The sequence below is a fragment of the Mustela putorius genome, unplaced genomic scaffold (assembly GCF_011764305.1).
Source record: "Mustela putorius furo isolate JIRA1106 unplaced genomic scaffold, ASM1176430v1.1 tig00003853_pilon_pilon_pilon, whole genome shotgun sequence".
Classification (NCBI taxonomy): Eukaryota; Metazoa; Chordata; class Mammalia; order Carnivora; family Mustelidae; genus Mustela; species Mustela putorius.
The window spans coordinates 36,845,594-36,868,640 of NW_025422005.1; the positions used below are offsets into that span (position 1 = coordinate 36,845,594).

The 23,047-nt window shown below is 37.4% G+C and overlaps 1 protein-coding gene across 3 annotated transcripts in view; it reads right to left on the reverse strand.

The window, feature by feature from the left end:
• STIL (STIL centriolar assembly protein) overlaps positions 1-23,047 on the reverse strand; it is a 73,063-nt gene that overhangs the window by 17,084 nt on the left and 32,932 nt on the right. For all 3 annotated transcript variants that reach the window (XM_045064484.1, XM_004740364.3, XM_004740363.3), the window contains exons 13-16: positions 16,718-16,883; positions 13,226-13,454; positions 2,063-2,273; positions 362-612 (exon numbers count right to left, since the gene is read on the reverse strand). In XM_045064484.1, coding sequence (XP_044920419.1) covers positions 362-612; positions 2,063-2,273; positions 13,226-13,454; positions 16,718-16,883 — 857 coding nt within the window. The remainder of the gene's footprint in view (positions 1-361; positions 613-2,062; positions 2,274-13,225; positions 13,455-16,717; positions 16,884-23,047) is intronic.

Below are 23,047 nucleotides of genomic sequence, written 5' to 3' on the forward strand. Positions count from 1 at the left end.
GCTAGGCAGAGATAGAAGGGGAAGCAGGCTCCCCGCTGAGCAGAGAGCCTGATGTGGGGCTCGATCCCAGGACACTGAGATCATGACCCGAGCCGAAGGCAGCGGCTTAATCCACTGAGCCACCCAGGTGCCCCAAACCATAAGAGATTCTTAAAGATAGATAGGAAACAGGGTTAATGGAGGGACGTGGGTGAGGGTATTCAGGAGCACATTTGTTGTCACAAGCACTAAGTATCATTTATAAGTGATAATCACTGAATTCTACTCCAGAAACCTATATTGCAGCATTGTATGCTTATTAACTACAATTTAAATAAAATTATGAAAATAAATAAAGAAGTAAAACAAATTTGAAAGTTACCTGGCGTGATCCACTTTATGTGCATTTTTATTCACTTTAGTGGGAGAATCAATTTTTACCCCAAGGCTTCTTAGTTGTTTAAGAGTTGCATTAAGAACACAATCTTTGTCTACCAGACCTGAATCACGTTTTTTTTTCTTTGTATGGTAAAGATTTTGTGTTCTGGTGCACTCATGGCTGATAATTACTGCTTTGGTCGATGGCTGCTCAGTCTCTTTGGAGGAGTTATTCAGTCTGTGGTTCACTTGACTCTGATGAAAAGAAAAAAGATGTATTTGAAAAACCACTATTAGCAATCTTAGGAAACAAAACTGTAAGTAGCAGCATAAGTAAGGCCAGGGAAAAGCAAAATAATGACTAGCCAAATTCTACAAAGAATCAAGTACATTTGAAAATTTTTTATATTTTGGGTTTTTTATAAAGGAAGCCCATCTCAATGAATGATTTTATCAGACCCTAGAGGAAGTTTAGAATGCTCAGAACTTGTTCATTTTAAAGCTAACAGCTTTAGAGGCATTTGAATAATATTTCAAGTGTTTTCAAGGGTTTATAGGAACTATAAACAAAAGTTTTAAATCACGCTTTCATTTGAAAAATGGTAATGTTTCAGAGTTATATATTAGATCTTCAGATTCCTTTCAGAATTTGGTTTCTCTCTTTTCTCCCTCAGAATGTGAATGACCTATGATACTACCTCTGCCTTCCTGATATTAGAGCGCATTTCATTCCCTGAGCACACAGCTGCTAGCACCAGTAAAAGACCCAGCAGGCAAACAGCAAGTATGTGTTCACTGATGAATACTTAGAGCCCTACGAAGTATGGAGAAATCGAATGTTCCTTAGTCTACACTTCGGATGGAAGTGACAGCCAGGGTCATTTAAGCTTCAAGTCTTAGTTTACATTCTAATTTTTCCAAGATGACTAGATGACCATTTCCTCCAACCAGAATTATCCTTTTTATTCCACGTTGCCTTGTTTACAGCACTTCTCAGCCTGTCCTATAATTGTTTGCTACTGGTATCCATGTGTTATTTCCCCTTGCTTCTCAAGAGCAGAGACTATCATACTTATCTTTATATTATTCACTTTTTTAAAAAATAAGATTTTACTTGAGAAAGAGAAAGAAAAGGGGGTGTTGGGAGGGAGGCAAAGCGAGTGAATCCTCAAGCAGACTCCTAACTGAGTGCAGAGCCTACTGCAGGGCTCAATCTCATGACCCATGAGATCATGAATGGAGCTGAAACCAAGTTGAACTTAACGGACTGAGCCCCCCAGACACTCCTTTTTACTTAGTTCACTTACTTTACTTTTTACTTAGTTCACTTTCTTAGACTAAGTATTCAATAAGAATCTCTTAACCTGAATGCAATATTACCATAGATATTCTCCTACTTTCCAACTTCCTGCAAATTTTTCCTTATTTTTTCTAGTACTAACTTTACTCTGTTTTTGTTGTTGTTGTTGTTTTGTTTTATGATTTTCCCCGGCTATCTAACCCCCGATGACTGGGATGCTTATACAAATTTACTGAATTTAGGTTATCATAATCACGAAGAGCTAAAAGAAATAATTATGTGTCATTAATTTAGAGAAAATCTTTTTATATCAAGGTCCCAATCAGTTTAAAGAAAGGAGAGGCTTAACTAGTCTACCCAAAAGTAATCATCTCAGAAAAGATGAAATGTATTACTGTTTCTTACCAATAAATCCTGGTATATTTTCTGATTATCTGTAGGTTGATGAGGCAAGGGTTGCATTACTTGCTCAATTTTTGGTTCCCCTGATGTTACAGAGTGGTTACTGGCACCCTCTGTTGGTCCACTCTGTAAGCACATGCTTACATTTTCTGCCAGCATGGAATTCGGAAAGAACACAGGCACATCAGGTTCTTTTCTCACACCTGGAGAAGAGCTGCTTGGAAGGATATAAATAATTGTTAGTTATCAAGATACTTTCAAGATACATTTATTCAAAGTGTAGTAACTTTGAAATAAAGGGATAAGATTCAACAGCATTTTGGTTTGTATTTTCAGCTCTCATTTTGATAGGCTGCACATAAACCAGATCATAACACCTTTTCAAGTCATGTTATTTATAGTCAGACAACTTTTTTTTTGAGACCTGGCAAACAACCCGTTGATTTCAGTATAAAAATTTTTAAATATATTTTTTGTTTACTTTAAGTTTTAAAATATAGTTAAGATCCCTGGCAAGGGGTGCTGGATTGGCTCAGTTGGTTAAGCTTTTGCATTTAGCTCAGGTCATGATCCCAGCATCCTGGGATCGAGCCTGACATCAGGCTCCCTGCTAAGGAGCCTGTCTCTCCCTTTCCCTTCTTCCTGTTGCTCCCCTTGCTTGTATTCTCGTGCTTGTTCTCTGCCAAGTGGATAAATAAAATCTTAAAAAAAAAAAAGCTTCCTGGCAAATAAGAGTTCATAAGCTGCCATTTATAATCACATTATATATTTGGTAATATTTCTTTCCTTCTTTATGCTTTTATTTATTTTTCAAATTTAATACAATAAGCATTTATTACTTTTAAACTTAGCATATAAATACATATTTCTAAATTTACTATGAAAAGCAATATTAAAAGACATTTCTTACAAGAACAATAATGTGGCTATTGTAGAGAAAGGTAATAATAAATATTAGCTAGCAGAAAGCTTATTACAGGCTAGGCATTGTTTTAAGTGCATACTCTTACAAAATCCTTACCAAAAAGACCTGTAAGATACTACATATTGTGCCTATTTGACAGATGAGGTCATGAGGCACAGAGAGGTTAGCTAACCGCTCAAAGTTATACTAAACATGAAAAAAATAGTTTGTTTTTTTAAAAGATTTTATTTATTTATTTGAGAAAGAAAGAGATGGCAAGAACAGGGTTAGGAGGGAGTGAGAGAAAGAAGCAGACTTCCCACTGAGCAGGGAGCCCAATATGGCGCTCGATCCCAGGACCCTGGGATCATGACCTGAGCTGAAGGCAGATGCTTAACTGACTGAGCCACCCAGGTGTCCCCTGGGAACAGTCTAAATACTCATAAGTAGGAGAGCATTTGCTAAACTATGGCACATCCACATAGTGGAATACTATATAGCTATATAAGGAAAGATCTCTAGCACTGATCTGGAGTATTTCCAGTACATATTGTTAAGGGAAAAGAGAAATGTTCAAAAAAATACCTATAGCATGCTACCTTTCTACACTTCATATAAGAAAGAAATGTCGTAAGAAAATAGAGACATGTTTACTCATCTGTGTAAAAGAAATACAAGAAAGGCAATCCAGTAACTAAAGACACTGGTTATCTAAAGGAGATGGGTGGGAAAAGGGATAGGAAAAGAGGGGATTTGGGAACAGGGTGGTAGGAATGAGAATGGAGTAACTTTCTTTGAGTATATACCTTTTCTATCTAATTAGGTCTGTTAAAGCCACAGTCATGTTTCAGATACCTAAAGAACAAATAAAGTCAACCAGAATTTGAAGCAACCCTCAAGTGGAATACAAATAATAACAAATCAACCTAATGGTATTACAAACAAATAATATAACCACACAAGGCAACATGAAAGAAAATAACCTACCTAAATAACCATGGAAAAAGGTATTTTCATTGGATTCTGTAAGGCTAAAGATAAAAAGAACTGTAAACAAACACACATACTCTAGGTAAATCCATTTTAGAATCCTAAGCAATTCTGAAATTACTCGATGTGTACACTAGAACAAATAATTAACTATAGTGTACATGAAAGCCAGGTTTCTCCCTGTTGGGGAAAGAAGGTATAAATAAGAAAAAGGGAGGTGTTGGATTGGAACCGGAGGATTGGTATGAGGTCAAGGATTTTGAAATATAGACAGAGAAGTATAGACATAAATAAGGGTATGTGCCTGCGTATCCTAAGAGGACCTAGGAGCACAGATACGAAGTAGCAATGCTACACCTACGGCTCAGATCTTGGTTTCCAAATACATTCTCTGATACCATTGCTCCGGGTTTCTGCAGTTGATTCCAGGATTGGAAAATACAAGATGAGCCTGGAACATCTTGTGGTGCCAAAAACCAAGAACGTGCTTGAAAAAAGGATGAGGGCTTTTCTAAAAGAAACAGAAGCCAATCTAAAAGAGCTCCCAAAGACAAAAAATTGAAACAATTTAAGCAAATAAAATAAAAAATAATTTGAACTATAATTCATAGAATAAAAGAAATGTCTGGGAGTCTACACAGACATAAATAAATGAATACATAAGCAGAGAAGGAAAACAGCTTTCCCTTACAGAAAAAATATGACTTACAAATGTGGAAGGAATAAGGAAAATACAAAATCATCAGTAGTCAAACTATGGTAATAACCGTGACAGGTATATCTATAGACGGATGCTTAAGTCAAAGGGAGAAAGTTCAAAAAGAATATTTATAGAGTCTCAAGTATCTGCCTCAAGGTATTTATTCAGCTACAAAGGGAAAATTTTTAACTTTATAGTGACAAAAACAAGCAGATGTCACGTTAACTGAGTGTTCAAAGTTAATAATGTGACATCATGTAACCCACTGATAGGGCAGGGCAGTAACACCTCTTTGTGGTAATCTTGCCAAAACGCAAAACTTCAATTTAATCATGAGAAAGTAGCAGACAAACCAAAATTAAGGGATATTCTACAAAATAACTGACTCATCAAAAGTGTAAAAGTCATGAAAGACAAGAAAATAATGAGGCTCTGTCATGGATTTGGACTAATAAGACAAAACTAATAAACCAACGTGAAATCCTATATTGGTTTCTGGAACAAAAGAGTACATTATTGGAGAAACTGGTACAACCAGAATTTGCAGTTTAGTATACTAATGTAACAATGTTCATTTCCTGGGTTAGATAATTTTACTATGGTTATATAAGGTGTTAACATTAGGGAAACCTGGGTGAGCTCTACTATTTTCCTAACTTCTCTGTAAACCTAAAATTTAAAAATAAAAATGCTTAAAGCAAGATGTAATTCTACATTTACTTTCTTTTTCTCAAATAAAATGTGATTAAGAAGTTTGAGATTGGAGTGCCTAGATAGCTCAGTTGGTTAAGCATCTGCCTTCAGCTCAGGCTGTGATCCTAGGATCCTGGGACTGAGCCCCACATCAGATTCCGGGCTCGGAGGGGGGGCCTGCTTCTCCCTCTGCCCCATCTGTGCTCTCTCTAATAAATACGTAAAATCTTTAAAAAAAAAAAAAAAAAGGTCTGAGATCCTGAAGAAGGAAAAACAACAAAAATATAACGCACAAATATTTTAACAAACAATAAATTTATAAATAGATAGAGATTATTATAATCACCATTTAATATCTCAGACATAAAGACATACTGTTCTTAAAATCAGAAAGGAGCTCTCCAAGACACCCAGTTCATCCCTTCCTTAAAATGAAACTGCACTTAAACCAGTAAGGACCCCAGTAAATTTATCCTAAACTCGAAAGAACTTCAGTGAAATTATATTGTATAATTTCCTCTAGTATCCAAATGTATAATTTCCTCTAGTATCCAAATTTGGTATACTTAATTAAATACCAAGAATTAAATCTTAAATATATATATATGTATTTAGTATAGTTGACCTACAATGTTAATCAGTTTCAGGTATAACCAAGATTAAAACTTCTTTTTTAAGATTTTATTTATTTATTTGACAGGGAGACAGAGCACAAGCAGGGGGAAAAGCAGAGTAAGAGGGAGAAGCAGGCTCCCCACCGAAAGTGAGCCCGATGCAAGACCTGATCCCAGGACCCTGAGATCATGACCTGAGCTGAAGCAGACCTGTTACTGAACCACCCAGGCATCCCAAGTATTTTCTCTTATATCACATATATTCTCATTTATAATACAGTTATCTGTGTGCTCATCATGTTTTGGCCAAATTTTGTAATCTCTTTGGGCCTTAATTTCCTCAGCCACGAAAAGGGAAAAATGATATCCACTTCCCTGGGTTGAAAAAAATGTGATAGAATTAAAGGAGATACAAAATTCCTAGCATAGTATCAGACACACGTAGTGGGTTAATCAGTTCTGGGTGAATCATAATTATTGTTAGTTCTCTTCATCTCTTGTTGCTTTCCCCTTGTTCCCCATCTCTTTCCCCTTGTTCTCCAAACATCAAACTGAACCTTTATCTTCAACCATGTTAACTAATTTCACTTTAATGAAAACACCAAAACTCTCAAATGGAGAAGAAGAAATCTGGGTTTTAATAGAGATTTTATGGCTTTTTGGGAAATTACTTGTACTGAGCAGGATTTTTATCAACGAAACATTTGCAAAGCACTTTGTTTTTAAGGAGTGCGGGTCAGTTACTGAGTTTGCCTTACTCCATCATCTTTAGCTAAAACGTGAAAGTAATTATGTACTAAGTGCTTTACATATATTAACTTATTTAACCCTTACAATAATCCTGAGATAGGTGCTTTTATTGTCTCCATTTATACATGAGAAAACCAAGTCATCCATAAATTATGAAACCTGCCTATGGTCACAGTGCTGTGATTCAAATCCAGGCAATCTGGCACCAGAACTCATCATTTTAATCATAACCCTTCAGCTATACTACATTTTCAAGAATTTTTTTTTTTTTTTAAAGATTTTATTTATTCATTTGACAGGCAGAGATCACAAGCAGGCTGAGAGGCAGGCAGAGAGAGAGAAGTAGGAAGCAGGCCCCCTGCCGAGCAGAGAGCCCGACGCGGGGCTCGATCCCAGGACCCTGGGATCATGACCCGAGCCGAAGGCAGAGGCTTTAACCCACTGAGCCACCCAGGCGCCCTCATTTTCAAGAATTTTAAAATATCTGTTTTGGTGCTTAACCTAGTAAGCAAAATAAAAGAAAAATAAAAGAACCAAAACATTAAAGATTTTAACCTCAAAACATTCAAGGTTAAAACAAAATCTCATTTTATTTATATCTTTTTAAAAGATTTTTTAAAATTTTTTTATTTTTTAAATATTTTATTTATTTATTTGACAGAGAGATCACAAGTAGGCAGAGCAGCAGGCAGAGAATGAGGGGGAAGCAGGCTCCCTGCTGAGCAGAGAGCCTGATGCAGGGCTCAATCTCAGGATCCTGAGATCATGACCTGAGCTGAAGGCAGAGGCTTAACCTACTGAGCCACCAAGGTACCCTAAAGATCTTATTCTTAAGTAATCTCTACATCCAATGTGGGGCTTGAACTTACAACTTACAAAAGATCAAGAGTCACATGCTATACTAAATGAGCCGGCCAGGCACCCTAAAATAAAATTTTATTTTATTTTATTTTTTTTTTAAAGATTTTATTTATTTATTTGTCAGAGAGAGAGAGAGCGAGAGCAAGCACAGGCAGACAGAGTGGCAGGCAGAGTCAGAGGGAGAAGCAGGCTCCCTGCTGAGCAGAGAGCCCGATGTGGGACTCGATCCCAGGACGCTGGGATCATGACCTGAGCCGAAGGCAGCTGCTTAACCAACTGAGCCACCCAGGCGTCCCCTAAAATAAAATTTTAAAAGATGATTCTAATATTACAAGTATTAGTAGGTAGGTCCAAAGTATGACTTCCAAAGAAAAATAGGATTTTTTTCAAATTCAAGTCTCTATAAATACCACATACCACTGCTCTTCACTGGGAAAAAGCTTTCAGTTACCAATTATGCTTTGAGGCAAATGAATTTATTCCTCACAGACTGCTTTAACATCAGAAAGAAGATTCAGGAAGACTATCCAAGGGAGACAGGGAACCCAGGTGGCTAGGTGCCATGTATAAACACTCAGCAGTGGGAGGCACAGCATGAGTCAGATCACATTGTCAGATGCGCGGGTGCCTAGCTTGCCGGACATTGGGGAGTGTATGTGCTATGGTGAGTGCTGTGAAATGTGTAACCTAATAATTCACAGACCTGTACCCCTGGGCAAATAATACATTATATATTAATTTTTAAAAATCACATATTTGGGAAGAATCCTATAGAAGCACTAAAAACACTGTAGACAACAATGAAGACGGTATTTAGTCCAAATCAGTACATTATGCTGAAGATCAGATTTACAACTAGTTATGTGTTGGGATCAATAGAGCTAGGTGCCCCGAAAAAGCAATCAACTACATTCTACCAATTAACTCAGGTTTCTCAATTAAAAACCACAATGGACTGGAGATGTTTAAGTTCTCACTTAGAAACTATTTCAGGGGAAACCCCCATAATTCTAGAAAGAAGTCTACAGAAGTCAAGAAGGATAAATAAGAATAACCATAGTTAGTTCCTCTTTGTTCTCTACTATTTTTTAAATTTTTAAAAATTTATTTAAGTAATCTCTACACTCAGTGTGGGGCTCAAATTCACAACTCCAAGATCAACAGTAACATGTTCTTCTGACCGAGCCAGCCAGGCACTCTTTCTCAGTTTCTAAAATTATTCCAAATAAAATATGGACTTATCCTGGGGCTCACCTTAAATTGCTCTTCCTTGCATTGAACTCATATGAAATAGGTAACATGAGACCCTACACTGGGTCGCATTCTAAAGATACAGAAACGAATAAGATCCCTGTCCTATAGGAATCCAATTTAATGGGGGAGACATATTTACATAACTTTTTTAATACATTGTGGTACATACTATGAGAATTATATGATTAAAACATATACTATACTGAGCAAAGGGGATAAATGTTTCTAGTTTTCTGAAGGAACATGTTAATTGTTTTAATCACTATGGTAAACAGAATAATTAAAAATGACAAATATTAGAGGCACAAAGAAATAGAAAAGTAGTTCATGCTCATGGATTGGGAGAACAAACATTGTTAAAATGTCCATACTACTCAGAGCAATCTACACATTTAATGCGATCCCTGTCAAAATACCACCAGTAATTCTCACAGAGCTAGACCAAATAACCCTAAAATCTGTATGGAACTACAACAGATCCTGAATAGCCAAAGAAATTCTGAAAAAGAAAAACAAAACTGGAGGCATCGTGATTTTGGATTTCAAGCTAGCAGCAGTCATCAAGACAGCATAGTACTGGCACAAAAACAGACACATATATCAATGGAACAGAATAGAGAGCCCAGAAATGGACCCACAACTATATAGTAAACTAATCTTTGAGAAAGCAGGAAAGACTATCATAGATGGAAAAGACAGTCTCTTCAACAAATGGTATTGGGAAAACTGGATGGCAACATGCAGAAGAATGAAATTGGACCACTTTCTTACACCAGACACAAAAAGAAATTCAAGATGAATGAAAGACCTAAATCTAAGACAGGAAGCGATCAAAATCCTAGAGAACACAGGCAAAAACTTTTTTGACCTCGGCCATAGCAACTTCTTCCTAGACACATCACCACAGGCAAGGAAATAAAAGCAAAAATGAACCATTCAGAGTTCATCAAGATAAATAGCTTCTGCACAGCAAAGGAAACAATCAACGAAACTAAAAGGCAGCCTATGGAATGGGAGAAGATATTTGCAGATGACATATCAGATAAAGGTTAGCATCCAAAATATACAAAGAATTTATCAAACTCAACACCCAAAAAACAAAATAACCAAGTTAAGAAATGGACAGAAGATATGAACAGACACTTTTCCAAAAAAGACATCCAGATGGCTAAAACACATGAAAGGATGCTCGATAATAATACCCATCATCGGGGAAAGACAAATCAAAACCAGGATACCACCTCACACCTGTCAGAATGGCTAAAATTAATAACACAAGAAATAATAGGTGTTGGCAAGGATGTGGAGAAAGGGGAACCCTCTTGCACTGTTGGTGGGAATGCAAACTGGTGCCACCCCTCTGGAGAACAGTATGAAGGCTCTTCAAAATGTTAAAAACAGAACTACCCTGGGGCGCCTGGGTGGCTCAGTGGGTTAAGCCTCTGCCTTTGGCTCAGGTCATAATCTCAGAGTCCTGTGGAACCTGCTTCCCTCTCTCACTCTGCCTGACCCTCTGCCTACTTGTGATCTCTGTCTGTCAAATAAACAAATAAAATCTTTAAAAAAAAAATAGAACTACCCTATGATCAAGAAATAACATTACCAGGTATTCACCCAAAGGATAAAAAAATACAGATTTGAAGGGGTATATGCACCCCAATGTTTACGGCAGCATTATCAACAACAGCCAAACTACAGAGATTGACTGATGAATGGATAAAAATGTGGTACACACACACAAACACACATTATTCAGCCATCAAAAAGAATGAAATCTTGCCATTTGCAGTGACATAGATGGATCTAGAGTGTATTATGGTACGTGAAATAATTCAGCCAGAGAAAGACAAATACTATATGATCTTACTCATATGTGGGATTTAAGAAAGAAAACAGATGAGGGGCACCTGTGTGGCTCAGTCTTTAGGCGGCTGCCTTCAGCTTGGGTTATGATCCCAGGGTCCTAGGATCGAGCCCTGCATTGCGCTCCCTGCTCAGCAGGAAGCCTGCTTCTCCCTCTCCACTTACTCTTGCTTCTGTTCCCTCTCTCGCTGTGTCTCTGTCAAATAAATAAAATCTTAAAAAAAGAAAGAAAGAAAGAAAGAAAGCAGATGAATATATGGGAAGGATAAAAAGAAAAAAGGAGAGAGGGAAATGAGCCCTAAGAGACTCTTAACAACAGAGAACAAAGTGAGGGCTGATGGAGGTGTGTAGGTGGGGGATAGGCTAGATGGGTGATGCGTATTAAGGAGGACACTTGCTGTGATGAGCACTGGGTGTTGTATATAAGCGATGAATCACTGAATTCTTCTATTGCATTGAATTTTAACTACCTAAACTTTACATTAAAAAAATAAATAAAAATAAAATGCACCTATAAAGTATCAGGCAAAAAAAAAGAGTCAAATATTATCACAAGTTTTATAAAAAAAAAAAAAAAACAGTTGTCTGGCCCATGCCACCCCACCACCAAATTCACGTCTTTTAACTGTTACCTATAGTGTTTTATACTACATCATTCCTCTACCTTCAAATTTATTCTATTTATTCTGCACCTGATTTCTTTTAGCACTTCTACAAGTCCAAGCTCCTTCATCTCACTTGGGTTGGCTTTTCCTATACTAACCAGTTTCCCTACCTCCACTCTAAACTCCTTCTGTTCATTTGCCACAGAACAGCTATTTAAAAAATGAAAAATCAGATCACACCACTCTTTTGTCTAAAATTCTCCCTAGATTTAATGAGCATAGAATAAATTCAAAGCTCCTTTCTACATCCTACAAAGCTCCCACATAATTTGGCTTCTGCCTATATCCCTGACCCCATCTCCTATAAGCATGCTCTCTTGAGCACTTTCTCTCTCTCCAACCCGCACTCTCCCAACCCCCGCCTCCCTCTCTGTCACTGTTTCTAGCCACAATGGCTTTCCTAATTGTTTCCTGAACTGTCACACTTCTGCACAACTTAGGGTCTATACATGCCATTTCTTCTACCAGGAACACTCTTCAGATTTTCTCAGAACTGCCTCCTTCTCATCATTCTAGTCACTGCTCAAATGTTACCAGCTCAGGGAAGTCTTCCTTTACCATCCTCTACTTAATATATCCTTCACTCCCATGCCACCAACTGGTTAGACTCCATTTGATCACCCTGGTTTATTTTCTTCAGAGCAGCTGTCATTACATAAAATTAAATTATTTGTTATTTATATGGTTATTATTTGTCATGGGAACAAGTCATGGAAATTTCATGAAGTTAGCAGCTTTTTCTAACCTACTACTCAATCTCTAGGGCCTAGTTCTGTGGCAGCTTTTATTAGAAGCTCAAAGATATTTGAATTTCTTTCCTTATTTCTTGAAGATCTAAATTACTTTGAAATCCTTGTTTAATAAAAAAAAAACCTTGGGGCACCTGGGTGGCTCAGTGGGTTAAAGCCTCTGCCTTCGGCTCAGGTCATGATCCCGGGGTCCTGGGATCGAGCTCCGCATCAGGCTCTCTGCTCAGCAGGGAGCCTGCTTCCTCCTCTTTCTCTGCCTCTCTGCCTACTTGTGATCTCTGTCTGTCAAATAAATAAATAAAATCTTAAAAAAAAAAAAAAACTTAAAAAATAAAAAAATATAAATAAATAAATAATCTTCAGGAAAAATTTCAAACACCGGCAAAAACAGTGTAACAAACCATTATACACGGTTTTAAAAATTACCTAATTTTTAAATTGGGTACCTGGGTAGCTCAGTCAGTTGAGCAGCCGATTCTTGACTTTGGCTCAGGTCATGATCTCAGCGTCCTGGAATCGAGCCCCATGTAGGACTCTGCACTCAGCATGGAATCAACTTGGGGTTCTCTTTCTCTCTCTCTCTCTGCCCCAAGCCTCCCCCGACCCCACCCTCCTCACACGCATTCTTGCTCTAAAATAAATGAGGAAATCTTTAAAATAAAAATTACCTACTTATAATCAGTCTTACTCCAATTACACCTCTAGTCATTTCATCTCCCACCAGCTATTTTTTTTCTCACCGGGTTACTTTGAAGTAAATCTCAGAAATAAATTCTTATATATGTATAATTGCAATTTGGAGAATCTTTAAAAATTTACAAAATTCAGGGCCCCATCTCCACCTAGGGCCTAGTTTCAGAATCTCTACAGTCAGGTAAGCATATGTATATCTGAAATTTTCTTCAGATGCTCTGATTCAGCTAGACTGTAACAAACCAATGACTGACATGTGGGAACAGTTCTAGGAGTACCACAATTGTCAGTTATGTAAAAACTATATCAGGAAAGACACTACTGAAAATACTATTTACAAAACAAACAGTTTCTGAGTTAAAACACCAAAAGAATATTAGAACCTAAAAAGAAAAAAAGGAGGATGAATGCGGAATCAAAGACACCTTACTTGGATACAGAAAGTGGTTGATTAAATTCTTCCACAGCAATGTTGCTTTCTTCAAAGCTGGGAATATCAACTGCTTTCAATGAAGACACGCTACCTGGTGGACTTGTAACTTCATTATTAATATCAACAGAAAAATTCATGTCCTCACTGGAGATCTTGGTATCATCTTGCCTCAGCTGAGATTCAGGCTCTCGATCATCGCTTGCTGCATTCCAAAACAAGCTGGCACCTGGAAGTTATGATTAAGCACATACTGAAACAAATATCCTACTATAAAAATAATCCTCCGACAAACCTCTAAGTAAGACTAACTATATTAACACAATTACCTAGAAATGTTTGCAGATTATCTCTTCTCAGAAATGCCATAAAGAGGTAAGGTGAAAAGCCAGAGGACTGGTGTACAAGGTGGAGCCTCAGTGGCTCAGCTGGCTAACTGTCTGACTCTTGGTTTCAGCTCAGATCATGATATCAGGGTCAGGAGCTCAAGGATATCGCGCTCTATACTGGGCGCGGAGCCTACTTGAAAAAGAATAAACAACAAAAAAACAAAAAACAACTTGGGACAAATGGAATAGGGGACATTCTGGGCTCTGTCTCTTCAAGAGGTGTGGCTCTCAAATGATGTGTTTCATATATAAAGGTTCTGAATACGATTTAGGTTTATGTGTGTACAGAAAATTGCTCTTCTGAAAAACAAGGGAAAACATAAAAAATAATGAGTCCCTAGGCTCTCTGATTTCTATCTTTAAATACAATATTTATGAGAATATTCAGGGATATATCGGACATATGTAATATCAGCAATTATTTAAATATCAAATGTTGGGTGCTCTGGTTGGCACAGTCGATTAAGCATCCAACTCTTGGTTTTGGCTCAGGTCATGAGATGGAGCCCCATGACTGACAGTACTCAGTGAAAAGCCTGCTTGAGACTCTCTCTCCCTCTCCCTCCACCGCACCCCCAAAACTCACATGCACATGTGCTCTCTCTCTCAAATAAATTTTTAAAATCTTAAAAAAAAAAAAAAAAAAGAAAGAAAAAGAAAGGACAATTATGACAGTTATGTAAGTGCTGCTACTCTTCTGGAATATTTACCAATACATACCCTCAGGAAATTAAGTAACATTGTAGAATAAACGTGTTTTAAAAGCCATTTAGTTCTAACAGTTATTAATAATGCTTTTTTCTGCATATAAGTAATAACTACCCCAGGTCATCCAAGTTGAATAACTGAATATGAATCTATGAGGTTTCAAAATAATTTCAGAATATCAGCTTAAACATGTAAGTGACTTTATTCAATTATTTTTTATTCAGCACACATTATGATTAAGGCATCATGTTAGCTAATGACATACAATTGTGGAATAAGGCAATGTTCAACATCCTAAAAGCTTATAGTCTAGGAACAGATACAGATGAGAAGCAACTATAATATAATAAAAGCACAGTTTATAGGAGGAAACTGCACTTTTTTGGTATGTTTGGTTAGCTCATAATACCCACAGCTCCTTGTCTGCCACCCCTCTACAACATACACAAACTTCCCCTGGAGACTGTCACCCCCGCAATTAACAAAGGTGAGACTCCAGCAGATATGTCCCTTTACATGCTTCTCAACCCCATCACCACTGAACCAGGGATTAAACCCTAATCCAAACAAGACCCTTCAGGTTCTCTGCAATTTGAAACAAGACGGAAGGAGAGTAACTTGGTTTGTTTACATGGCTAAAACTGTGTGACATATACACTTTGGAGCTTTGGGTGAGCTACAAAAACTGAGTAGAAAAACTGAGTAAAACAGCCATATAGTTGGATAGCCCTAATGGTATTCTAGTCTTTAGTTCTAGTTTTTTCCTGAAGTCAGCCCCACTCTTGGCCTTGGTTCTCATGAAACAACTTCATATCCTTCCAGTAAATTCCCCTTCCTTACTTAAATTATTTCAAAGTGGTTTACATTACTTGCAGCCAAAGAATCTTGACTAATACTCAGTAATATCTGACTTATAAATGTACAAGGGGTTCTTCCTTCTCTCCTTCCTTGCTCCCCTCTACATGGGCAGTTAACAAATGGGTTCAGAGATAGAACATAGAAATCTGCCTTCTTTCCTTTTCTCCCTCTCAAATATTTATTCTCTAGGTTCAAATCTTCATCTGTTACTTCTACAAGTCTTAGGTCATCATCCCATCTCCACTCCTCAAATGTTTGGGTTTCACCATCTTCATTTCCCAAAGAAGCTCAAATGCAATAGATATTTAGATGGAACTCATCCTCTCTCTTTTGCTTCTTCTCTAACTTTCCTTCCCTAGGATAACTTTTATTTTTATTTTTAATAAACTTTTAATGTTAGAATAATTCTAGATTTATAGAGAAGATAAGAAAGAGTTCCTATATACCCCTCACCAGTTTCACCTGACATTAATATCTTACATTACCATGGCACATTTTTCAAAATCAGGAAACTAATATTGGTGCATTACAATTAACTAAATCTCCAGACTTTATTTGGATTTCACTGATTTTTTTCACTAATGTCCTTTTTTCTGTTCCAGGATCTAAACAAGTAACTTCAGAATCCTACCTATTCCAACTGCCACATCCAACTAGTTAACCAAATCTTACCCACACCCTACACAACTCTTTCTCTTCATTCTTACCACCATCACCCTATGTACTAGGCGTCTTGCTAGAACTTGGGGACATTCCTGAAGATCTCATGGTCTGGTGGTGATCAAACATGTGAACAAATATAGGCCATTACATTATTAATTGATTTTTTAAAGGCCTTTAATGTTGCTTACCGAATAAAGCAGACATTCCTTTTTGAAAGATGTAATAAAGGCTCTCCTTTGTTACTAGACAATTCAGAGCTCTGTGTTTTCTCCCTGTGCCCCTACTGTTTTCCCTACCCATCCTATCCTGCCATCTCTCCATTCTACCTCCTAAAACCCTACACACCCTTCAAGGCCCAGAATCAATACCACTGCATAGATAAAACAAACCTTCCCTGATCCCTCAAACCACAGATGACTATTCTTATAAGAACTGTGTCCAGGGACACTTGAGTGGCTCAGTCATTAAGCATCTGCCTCTGGCTCAGGTTACGATACCAGCGTTTTGGGATTGAGCCCTGAGTCGGGCTCCCTGCTCAGCAGGAACCTGCTTCTCCCTCTCCCACTACCCCTGCTTGTGTTCCCTCTCTCACTGTGTCTGTCAAATAAATAAATAAACTCTTTAAAAAAAAAGAACTGGGTCCAGTCTAGAAAAGAAGCAAAACAAAGTATCATGTCATGTGGTCTCCCATTTGTTTTCTGATATAGTTCTTTCATAAAGAGTAAAATTACACAAAGACTTAAATAAGTGATACTCTCTCCACCTTGGTTTTGGTTCTGTTTGTACCATGCACCAATTTCAAAGCAAAAAATTTAAAAGTGATATGAAAAGAATTTTTTTTAATTCCTTACAAATTAAAAGAGAAGGAAATTACCTGTGCTCACAGCAATGCTTACACTTTTTCTCATGTGCAAGCCAGGGGAAGACTGTGCTTCCATGGAAACCAGCTCCATCTGTCTTGCAGCTTGCACCGTGTCTTCAGCAGAGGTTGTCTTAGGGGAACAGGGCTGTAGAGACTGTGCTTCCAACAAACGCTGAATCTGTATCAGTTAAAAGCATATTTTAAACTGGCAGTGAAGTAATCAACCAAATTGGCGGTAGAGTTTAAAAATGAATTACAAAGTGCCCCAATCATACTTTTAACTCTATTCTCTCACAATTCAGTTAGATCATACCATAAAACTTATTCAATGCAGAAATCACTATCTTTCATTATTAAGAAGCACTTAAGTAGGCTAAGTGCAAATTTTATTTTATTTTTTTTAAAGTAAACTCTAGGGGCACCTGGGTGACTCAGTCGTTAAGCATCTGCCTTCGCTCAGGTCATGATCCCAGGGTCCTGGAATCGAGCCCCGTACAGGGATCCCTTCTCAGCTGGAAGCCTGCTTCTCCCTTTCCCACTCCCCATGCTTGTGTTCCCTCTCTTGTTGTGTCTCTCTCTGTCAAGTAAATAATCTTTAAGGAAAAAAAAAGTAAACTCTATGCCTTATGTGGGGCTTTTAGAACCCTGAGATCAAGAGTTGCGTGTTCTACTGACTGAGCCAGCCAGGTGTCCCATAGCTAAGTGTAAGTTTAAAAGTAAAAACATAAAGGCATTTAAACCGGCATTTATAAATTGACACTTGTGTAAAAAAGCCTGAATGTTAACACTTCAAATCAGTATTTCATTCCTCTTCCACTTACAAATCAAAATCAAGGTAAGAGCTATAATCTAACTCCTTACCAGATAGTGAACATTTCTGCACAAGGTTCTTCTTATAAAAGGTAATCAGAATAGTCCATGTTTGGCCATGCTAAAACTGGAATTATTAATAACAGTAGCAAACAATTACTGAGTGCGTCCTGTTTTATAAGACACTATGGTGAGAGCTTCTATGTATGATTATTATAATCCAACCCATTAGGAATGTACTACTATTTTTTTAATAGTTCTTTTTTTTTTTTAGATTTTATTTATGTATTTGACAGACAGAGATCACAAGTAAGCAGAGAGGCAGGCAGAGAGAGAGGGAAGCAGATTCCCCGCCGAGCAGAGAGCCCGATGCGGGACTTGATCCCAGGACCCTGAGATCATGACCCAAGCCGAAGGCAGAGGCTTAACCCACTGAGCCACTCAGGCACCCCAGAAGTGTACTACTATTAAACACACTTTACAGATAAGAAAAGTTGAGAAATCAACATTATTTCCCTCAACCAGTAGCAAAGCTGAGGTTCAAACACCAAGTTTCCCGTGCTTTTAAAACAGAAATATAACTCACAAACCATTAAATTCATCCCTTTATAGTATACAAGTCAGCGGTTTTTAGCAAATTCACCACAAAGTTTGCAACGACCACAGCCATCTAATTCTAGAACATTTTCATTAATCCCCTGAAAAAACCTGTACCCACTAGTGGTCACTTTCCATTGCCCACACCCAGCCTCTGGCAACCACTAATCTGCTTTCTGTCTCTACAGATTTGCCTATTCTGGACACTTTACATAAATGAAACCACACAGTATGTGGCCTTGTATCTTGCTTCTTTCGCTCAGCATAACATTTTCAAAGTTCATCCTTGTTGTACCTATCAGCACTTTATGGTTGAATAATAACCCATTGTACAGATATGTCACATTGTATCTACCCATTCATGAGCTGATGGGCATTGGACTGTTTTCACTTTTGGCTATCATAGATAATGTTGCTATGAACATTTATGTACAAGTTTTTATGTGAGCATATTTTTTCATTTCTCTTGGGTATATACTTAGGAATAGAAGAGCCTCCCTTTTTAAACTGTGATTTTCTATTTCCCTATAAATTATACGATTGTGGGGATGCTTGGGTGGCTCAGGTGGGTGGCTTAGCCTTTGGCTAAGATCATATCTCAGTGTCCTGGGATCAAGTCTCTCATCAGGCTCAATGCACAGCAGGGAATCTGCTTCTCCTTCTGCCTGCCGCTCCCCCTACTTGTAAGCGCACACACACTCTCTCTCTCTGACAAATAAATAAAATCTTAAAAAAAAATTATACCATTGTGTTCAATTTGTCTCATTAATTTGAGCAAATTACCTTTACTAATATAGGAAAATATAAATTATCAATAAATTATTAAGATCAGTAGAAATAAAACTTGCACTAATAATACAAAATGGCATATGTATTTATAGTGGTTTACAGTGTGGACTCTGGTATCATGAGGATATAAGTTTAAATCCCACTCTACTACCTTTTAGGATGAGCTATTTAACCACAATGAGCCTCAGTATCACTTAAAATTAAAGTAGTTGTAAGGATTAAGAGACAAAATTGGGGTACCTGGGTGGATCAGTGGGTTGGGCCTCTGCCTTTGGCTAGGGTCATGATCTCAGGGTCCGGGGATCAAGACCCACATCGGGCTCTCTGCTCAGCAGGGAACCTGCTTCACCGCGCCGCACCCCCCACCCTGCCCCCACTTGCCTCTCTGCCTGCTTGTGATCTCTGTCAAATAAATAAATAAAATCTCTTAAAAAAAAAAAAAAGAGAGAGAGACAAAAGAATTGTAACTTTTTGTATGTTTACTATAGCCAGGACCTACACTAACCATTTTATATATACATATACATATAGACACACACACATACACATAAACTCATTAAACCATCCAATCTACATATAATACCAATCACTGCTCCTAATTTACAGATGAGAAGAGTGAGGTTTAGCGATCACACAGGAAGCACTCAATAAAGCTATAGTGATTAATCGAATGGTACTGGTGTTAGAACAGACAAGCAAATCAATGGAGAATATAGTATAGAAGTAGATACAAACACATGATACTTCCATTACACCATAATAAAAAGTATTTCCAAATCATTAAAAAGATATATTTCAATAAATGTATGAGGCCAGTTATCTGAGGATTAAAATGGAAAAACCTCTTATCTCATTTATAACAAAATAACCCTGAAGGGGGAGGGAAGATGAAGAATAGATTTTTTTTTAAAGATTTTATTTATTTATTTGAAAGAGAGAGAGAGATCACAAGTAGGCAGGCAGGGGTAGGGGGATGGGGAGCAGGCTCCCTGCTGAGCAGAGAGTCAAATGTGGGGCTTGATCCCAGGACCCTAAGATCATGACCTGAACTAAAGGCAGAGGCTTAACCCACTGAGTCACCTAGGTGCCCTAAGAATAGATTTTTTTTATCATCTTGAAGAAGGCTTTTCTAAACATAATTAACATGCAGAAAGAAAATCACCAATAAACCTAATTATATTTAAATTGGAATATTCTGCACAAAACAAATGGTTAAAACAAAAAACATTTAAGACAAACTATAAGAAACGCTTACCACATATATATGATAAAAACCATCTCCTAATTTACAATGAGCTCTTACAAATTAATTAGAAAAGGACCTAAAATGGATAAATGATGGACTTTACACGAAGAAAATATAAACGGCCAATAAATAATAAAATGATCAATCTGGATTATGATAATACAATGCAAATTAAAACAGTGTCTTTTTGTAAGACTGATACTAATTTTACTAGTTTTATATGCACAATACTGGAGATGTGGAAAAACAACTTTGGAGTATTAAACTGGCACAACGTTTTTGGGTGGCCATTCTCATTCAAGTTACAAAGTATGTATTAAGTAACTATTATAAGTAAAGTACTACTCAAGGTGCTTTTTAAAAAAATACAGTGATGAATCTTGTAAGCTCCCTCCCTACAGCTCCCTAGAGACAAAACCCAAAAACTCATAATTAAGGCCTGACCCTTAAGAAGGAGTGAGCCATTAGAAGGTATAGGCAGAGGGGCAAGCTCAAGAATCTAAAGTGGAAACAAACAAGTTCATGTTTTTGAAGAACAAAAAGCACATCCTGCAACTCAAGTGTAGTGAATACAGAAGATGGTAGCAAGAGATGAGCTAGAAGAGGAGGCACACAGAGCCAAATGACAAGGTTTCAAGGGTCAGAGTAAGGAATCTGGATTTTCTAACTGCAAATGAAAACCACTGAGAGCAAAGCCCTATGATCTGACTTGAGCTTTAAGAAGATGGGTGTCGGGCGCCTGGGTGGCTCAGAGGGTTAAAGCCTCTGCCTTCGGCTCGGGTCATGATTCCAACGGTTCTGGGATGGACCCCACATCGGGCTCTCTGCTCAGCAGGGAGCCTGCTTCCTCCTCTCTCTCTCTGCCTGCCTCTCTGCCTACTTGTGATCTCAATCTATGAAATAAATAAATAAAATCTTTAAACTCAAAAAAAAAAAAAAAAAGAGATGGCTGTCATGTTTCTATTGTTTCCAAGGAAAATTGGGGACAGTACTGGAAGTAGCATGGTTGGATAAGAAAAGAAGATGGTTTCAATTAGGGAGGTGGCAGGAAAGATGGTTAAGAAACAGTTAAGTTCAAGATACACCTAGAAAGTAAAACCTGGGTTTCTGATACCCAGGATTTTTGCCTGAGCAACAGGATGAGAAGTGATGTCATTAACTGAACTAATAATGATAACAGTAATAGTTAACAGGTACTGAGCACTAACTATATGCCAGGCACTATTCTAAGCCAATTCTCTCTAGTAACTCATTCAGTCCTTAGAACTCCATACACTTAGGTACATTCTTATTTTGTGAATGAGAAAACCAAAGTTTGAGAGGTGAAGTAATTTGCCCAAGATTGCATTACTTTATTTTACACTGAAACTGGACCAGAACCCAAGGAGGCTGGTGCCATCCCTTCACTACTATACCAAAATGAGACTTGAAACAAGTCTCCATTAGAACTGGAACAAGTCTGGCTATCTTTGAACACTTAAAATGTGTGTTCCCTTCAACTTCATACTTTTACTTCTAGGGATCTATGCTACAGAGATATGTGCACACATGCAGGGCAATGCCAAGCACAGGGATGCTGACTGCTACACTGTTTGCAATAGCAGAAACTTCAAACTGTGGAACAGGAGACTAATTAGAAAATTTGTTGTACATCACTTTAACAAAATCCTATACAGAATAAGATAGTTCTATATATTCTTATACAGAAAATGTGTTAAGATAGTTTTTACATGTAAATAAAATGGTACCTAAAACAAAGTCTAAAAAAATTCACACGAGTTGGGGCGCCTGGGGAGCTCAGTTGATTAGGCGCCTGCCTTCTGCTCGGGTCATGATCCCAAGGTCCTGGAGTCAAGCCCTGCATCTGCCTCTCAGCTCAGCGGAAAGCCTGCCTCTCCCTCTCTGCTGCTCCCCTTCTTGTGTTCTCTCTCTCTCTGCCAAATAAATAAATAAATAAAATCTTCCCCAAAAAATTCACATGAGCAAAATAAAAGTGTGTGTATTTATCATAAAAGCATTTTCTACATCATTTTTTGGTATTCTCCAAGTATGATTCAGATAATGTGCTCACTAGTCTATTTTAATCCCAAGTAACTAAGATTTCTGTTTAAAAGATCTTTTTATCCTGCCTTTTTTAAAAAACAAAACAAGAAATATATAAGAACTATTTCTTTTCTTTTTTTTAGAACTATTTCTTTTCAATGTGAAATATTTAGCTACATTAAAACGAGTGTCTAATATTTGTAAGGATTTGTAAAAATCAAACTTGTATTTTACAACTTCAAAGAATTTACTAGGTCTAAAAAACAGCGAAACTATATTCTTCTCAGGTGTCCTATCTATAGCATTTTAAAGCAGAAGGGGTTTTTTAAAGTTTTGGGTTTTTTTTTTTTTTTTAAGATTCTTTAATTTATTTGGGAGAGGGACAGAGACAGAGAACATGAGTGTGCAAGCAAGGGCAAAGGGAAAGGGAGAAGCAGATCCTCTGCTAAATAGGGAGCAGCCATAGGGCTTGAACTCAGGACCCTGGGATCATACCCAAGCTAAAGGCAAACACAGCTTAACTGACTGAGCTACCCAGGTGCTCCTAAGCAGAAGTTTTAAATTGTCTTTTTGTGTTTTTGCAAAATGCAAACACTATGACTCCAGTTTTATAAAACAAAGTGTTTTTTTTTTAATTGTACATGTATATAATGTCCATTTCACATATATTTGCATAGTTAAAGGATCATGGGCAAAATATTGAAGAATGCATTTCAGGTTGTTTTCATTCATGCCATAGGTAGGGGATTTGTGGTAGGTATGTGGAAGAAGGGTACCAATAAGAAAAGGAAAAAAAAAAGGTACAAGACTGAATGGTGTAAGGATATAACTAAAATACTAAAAACTGCCATAAAGGC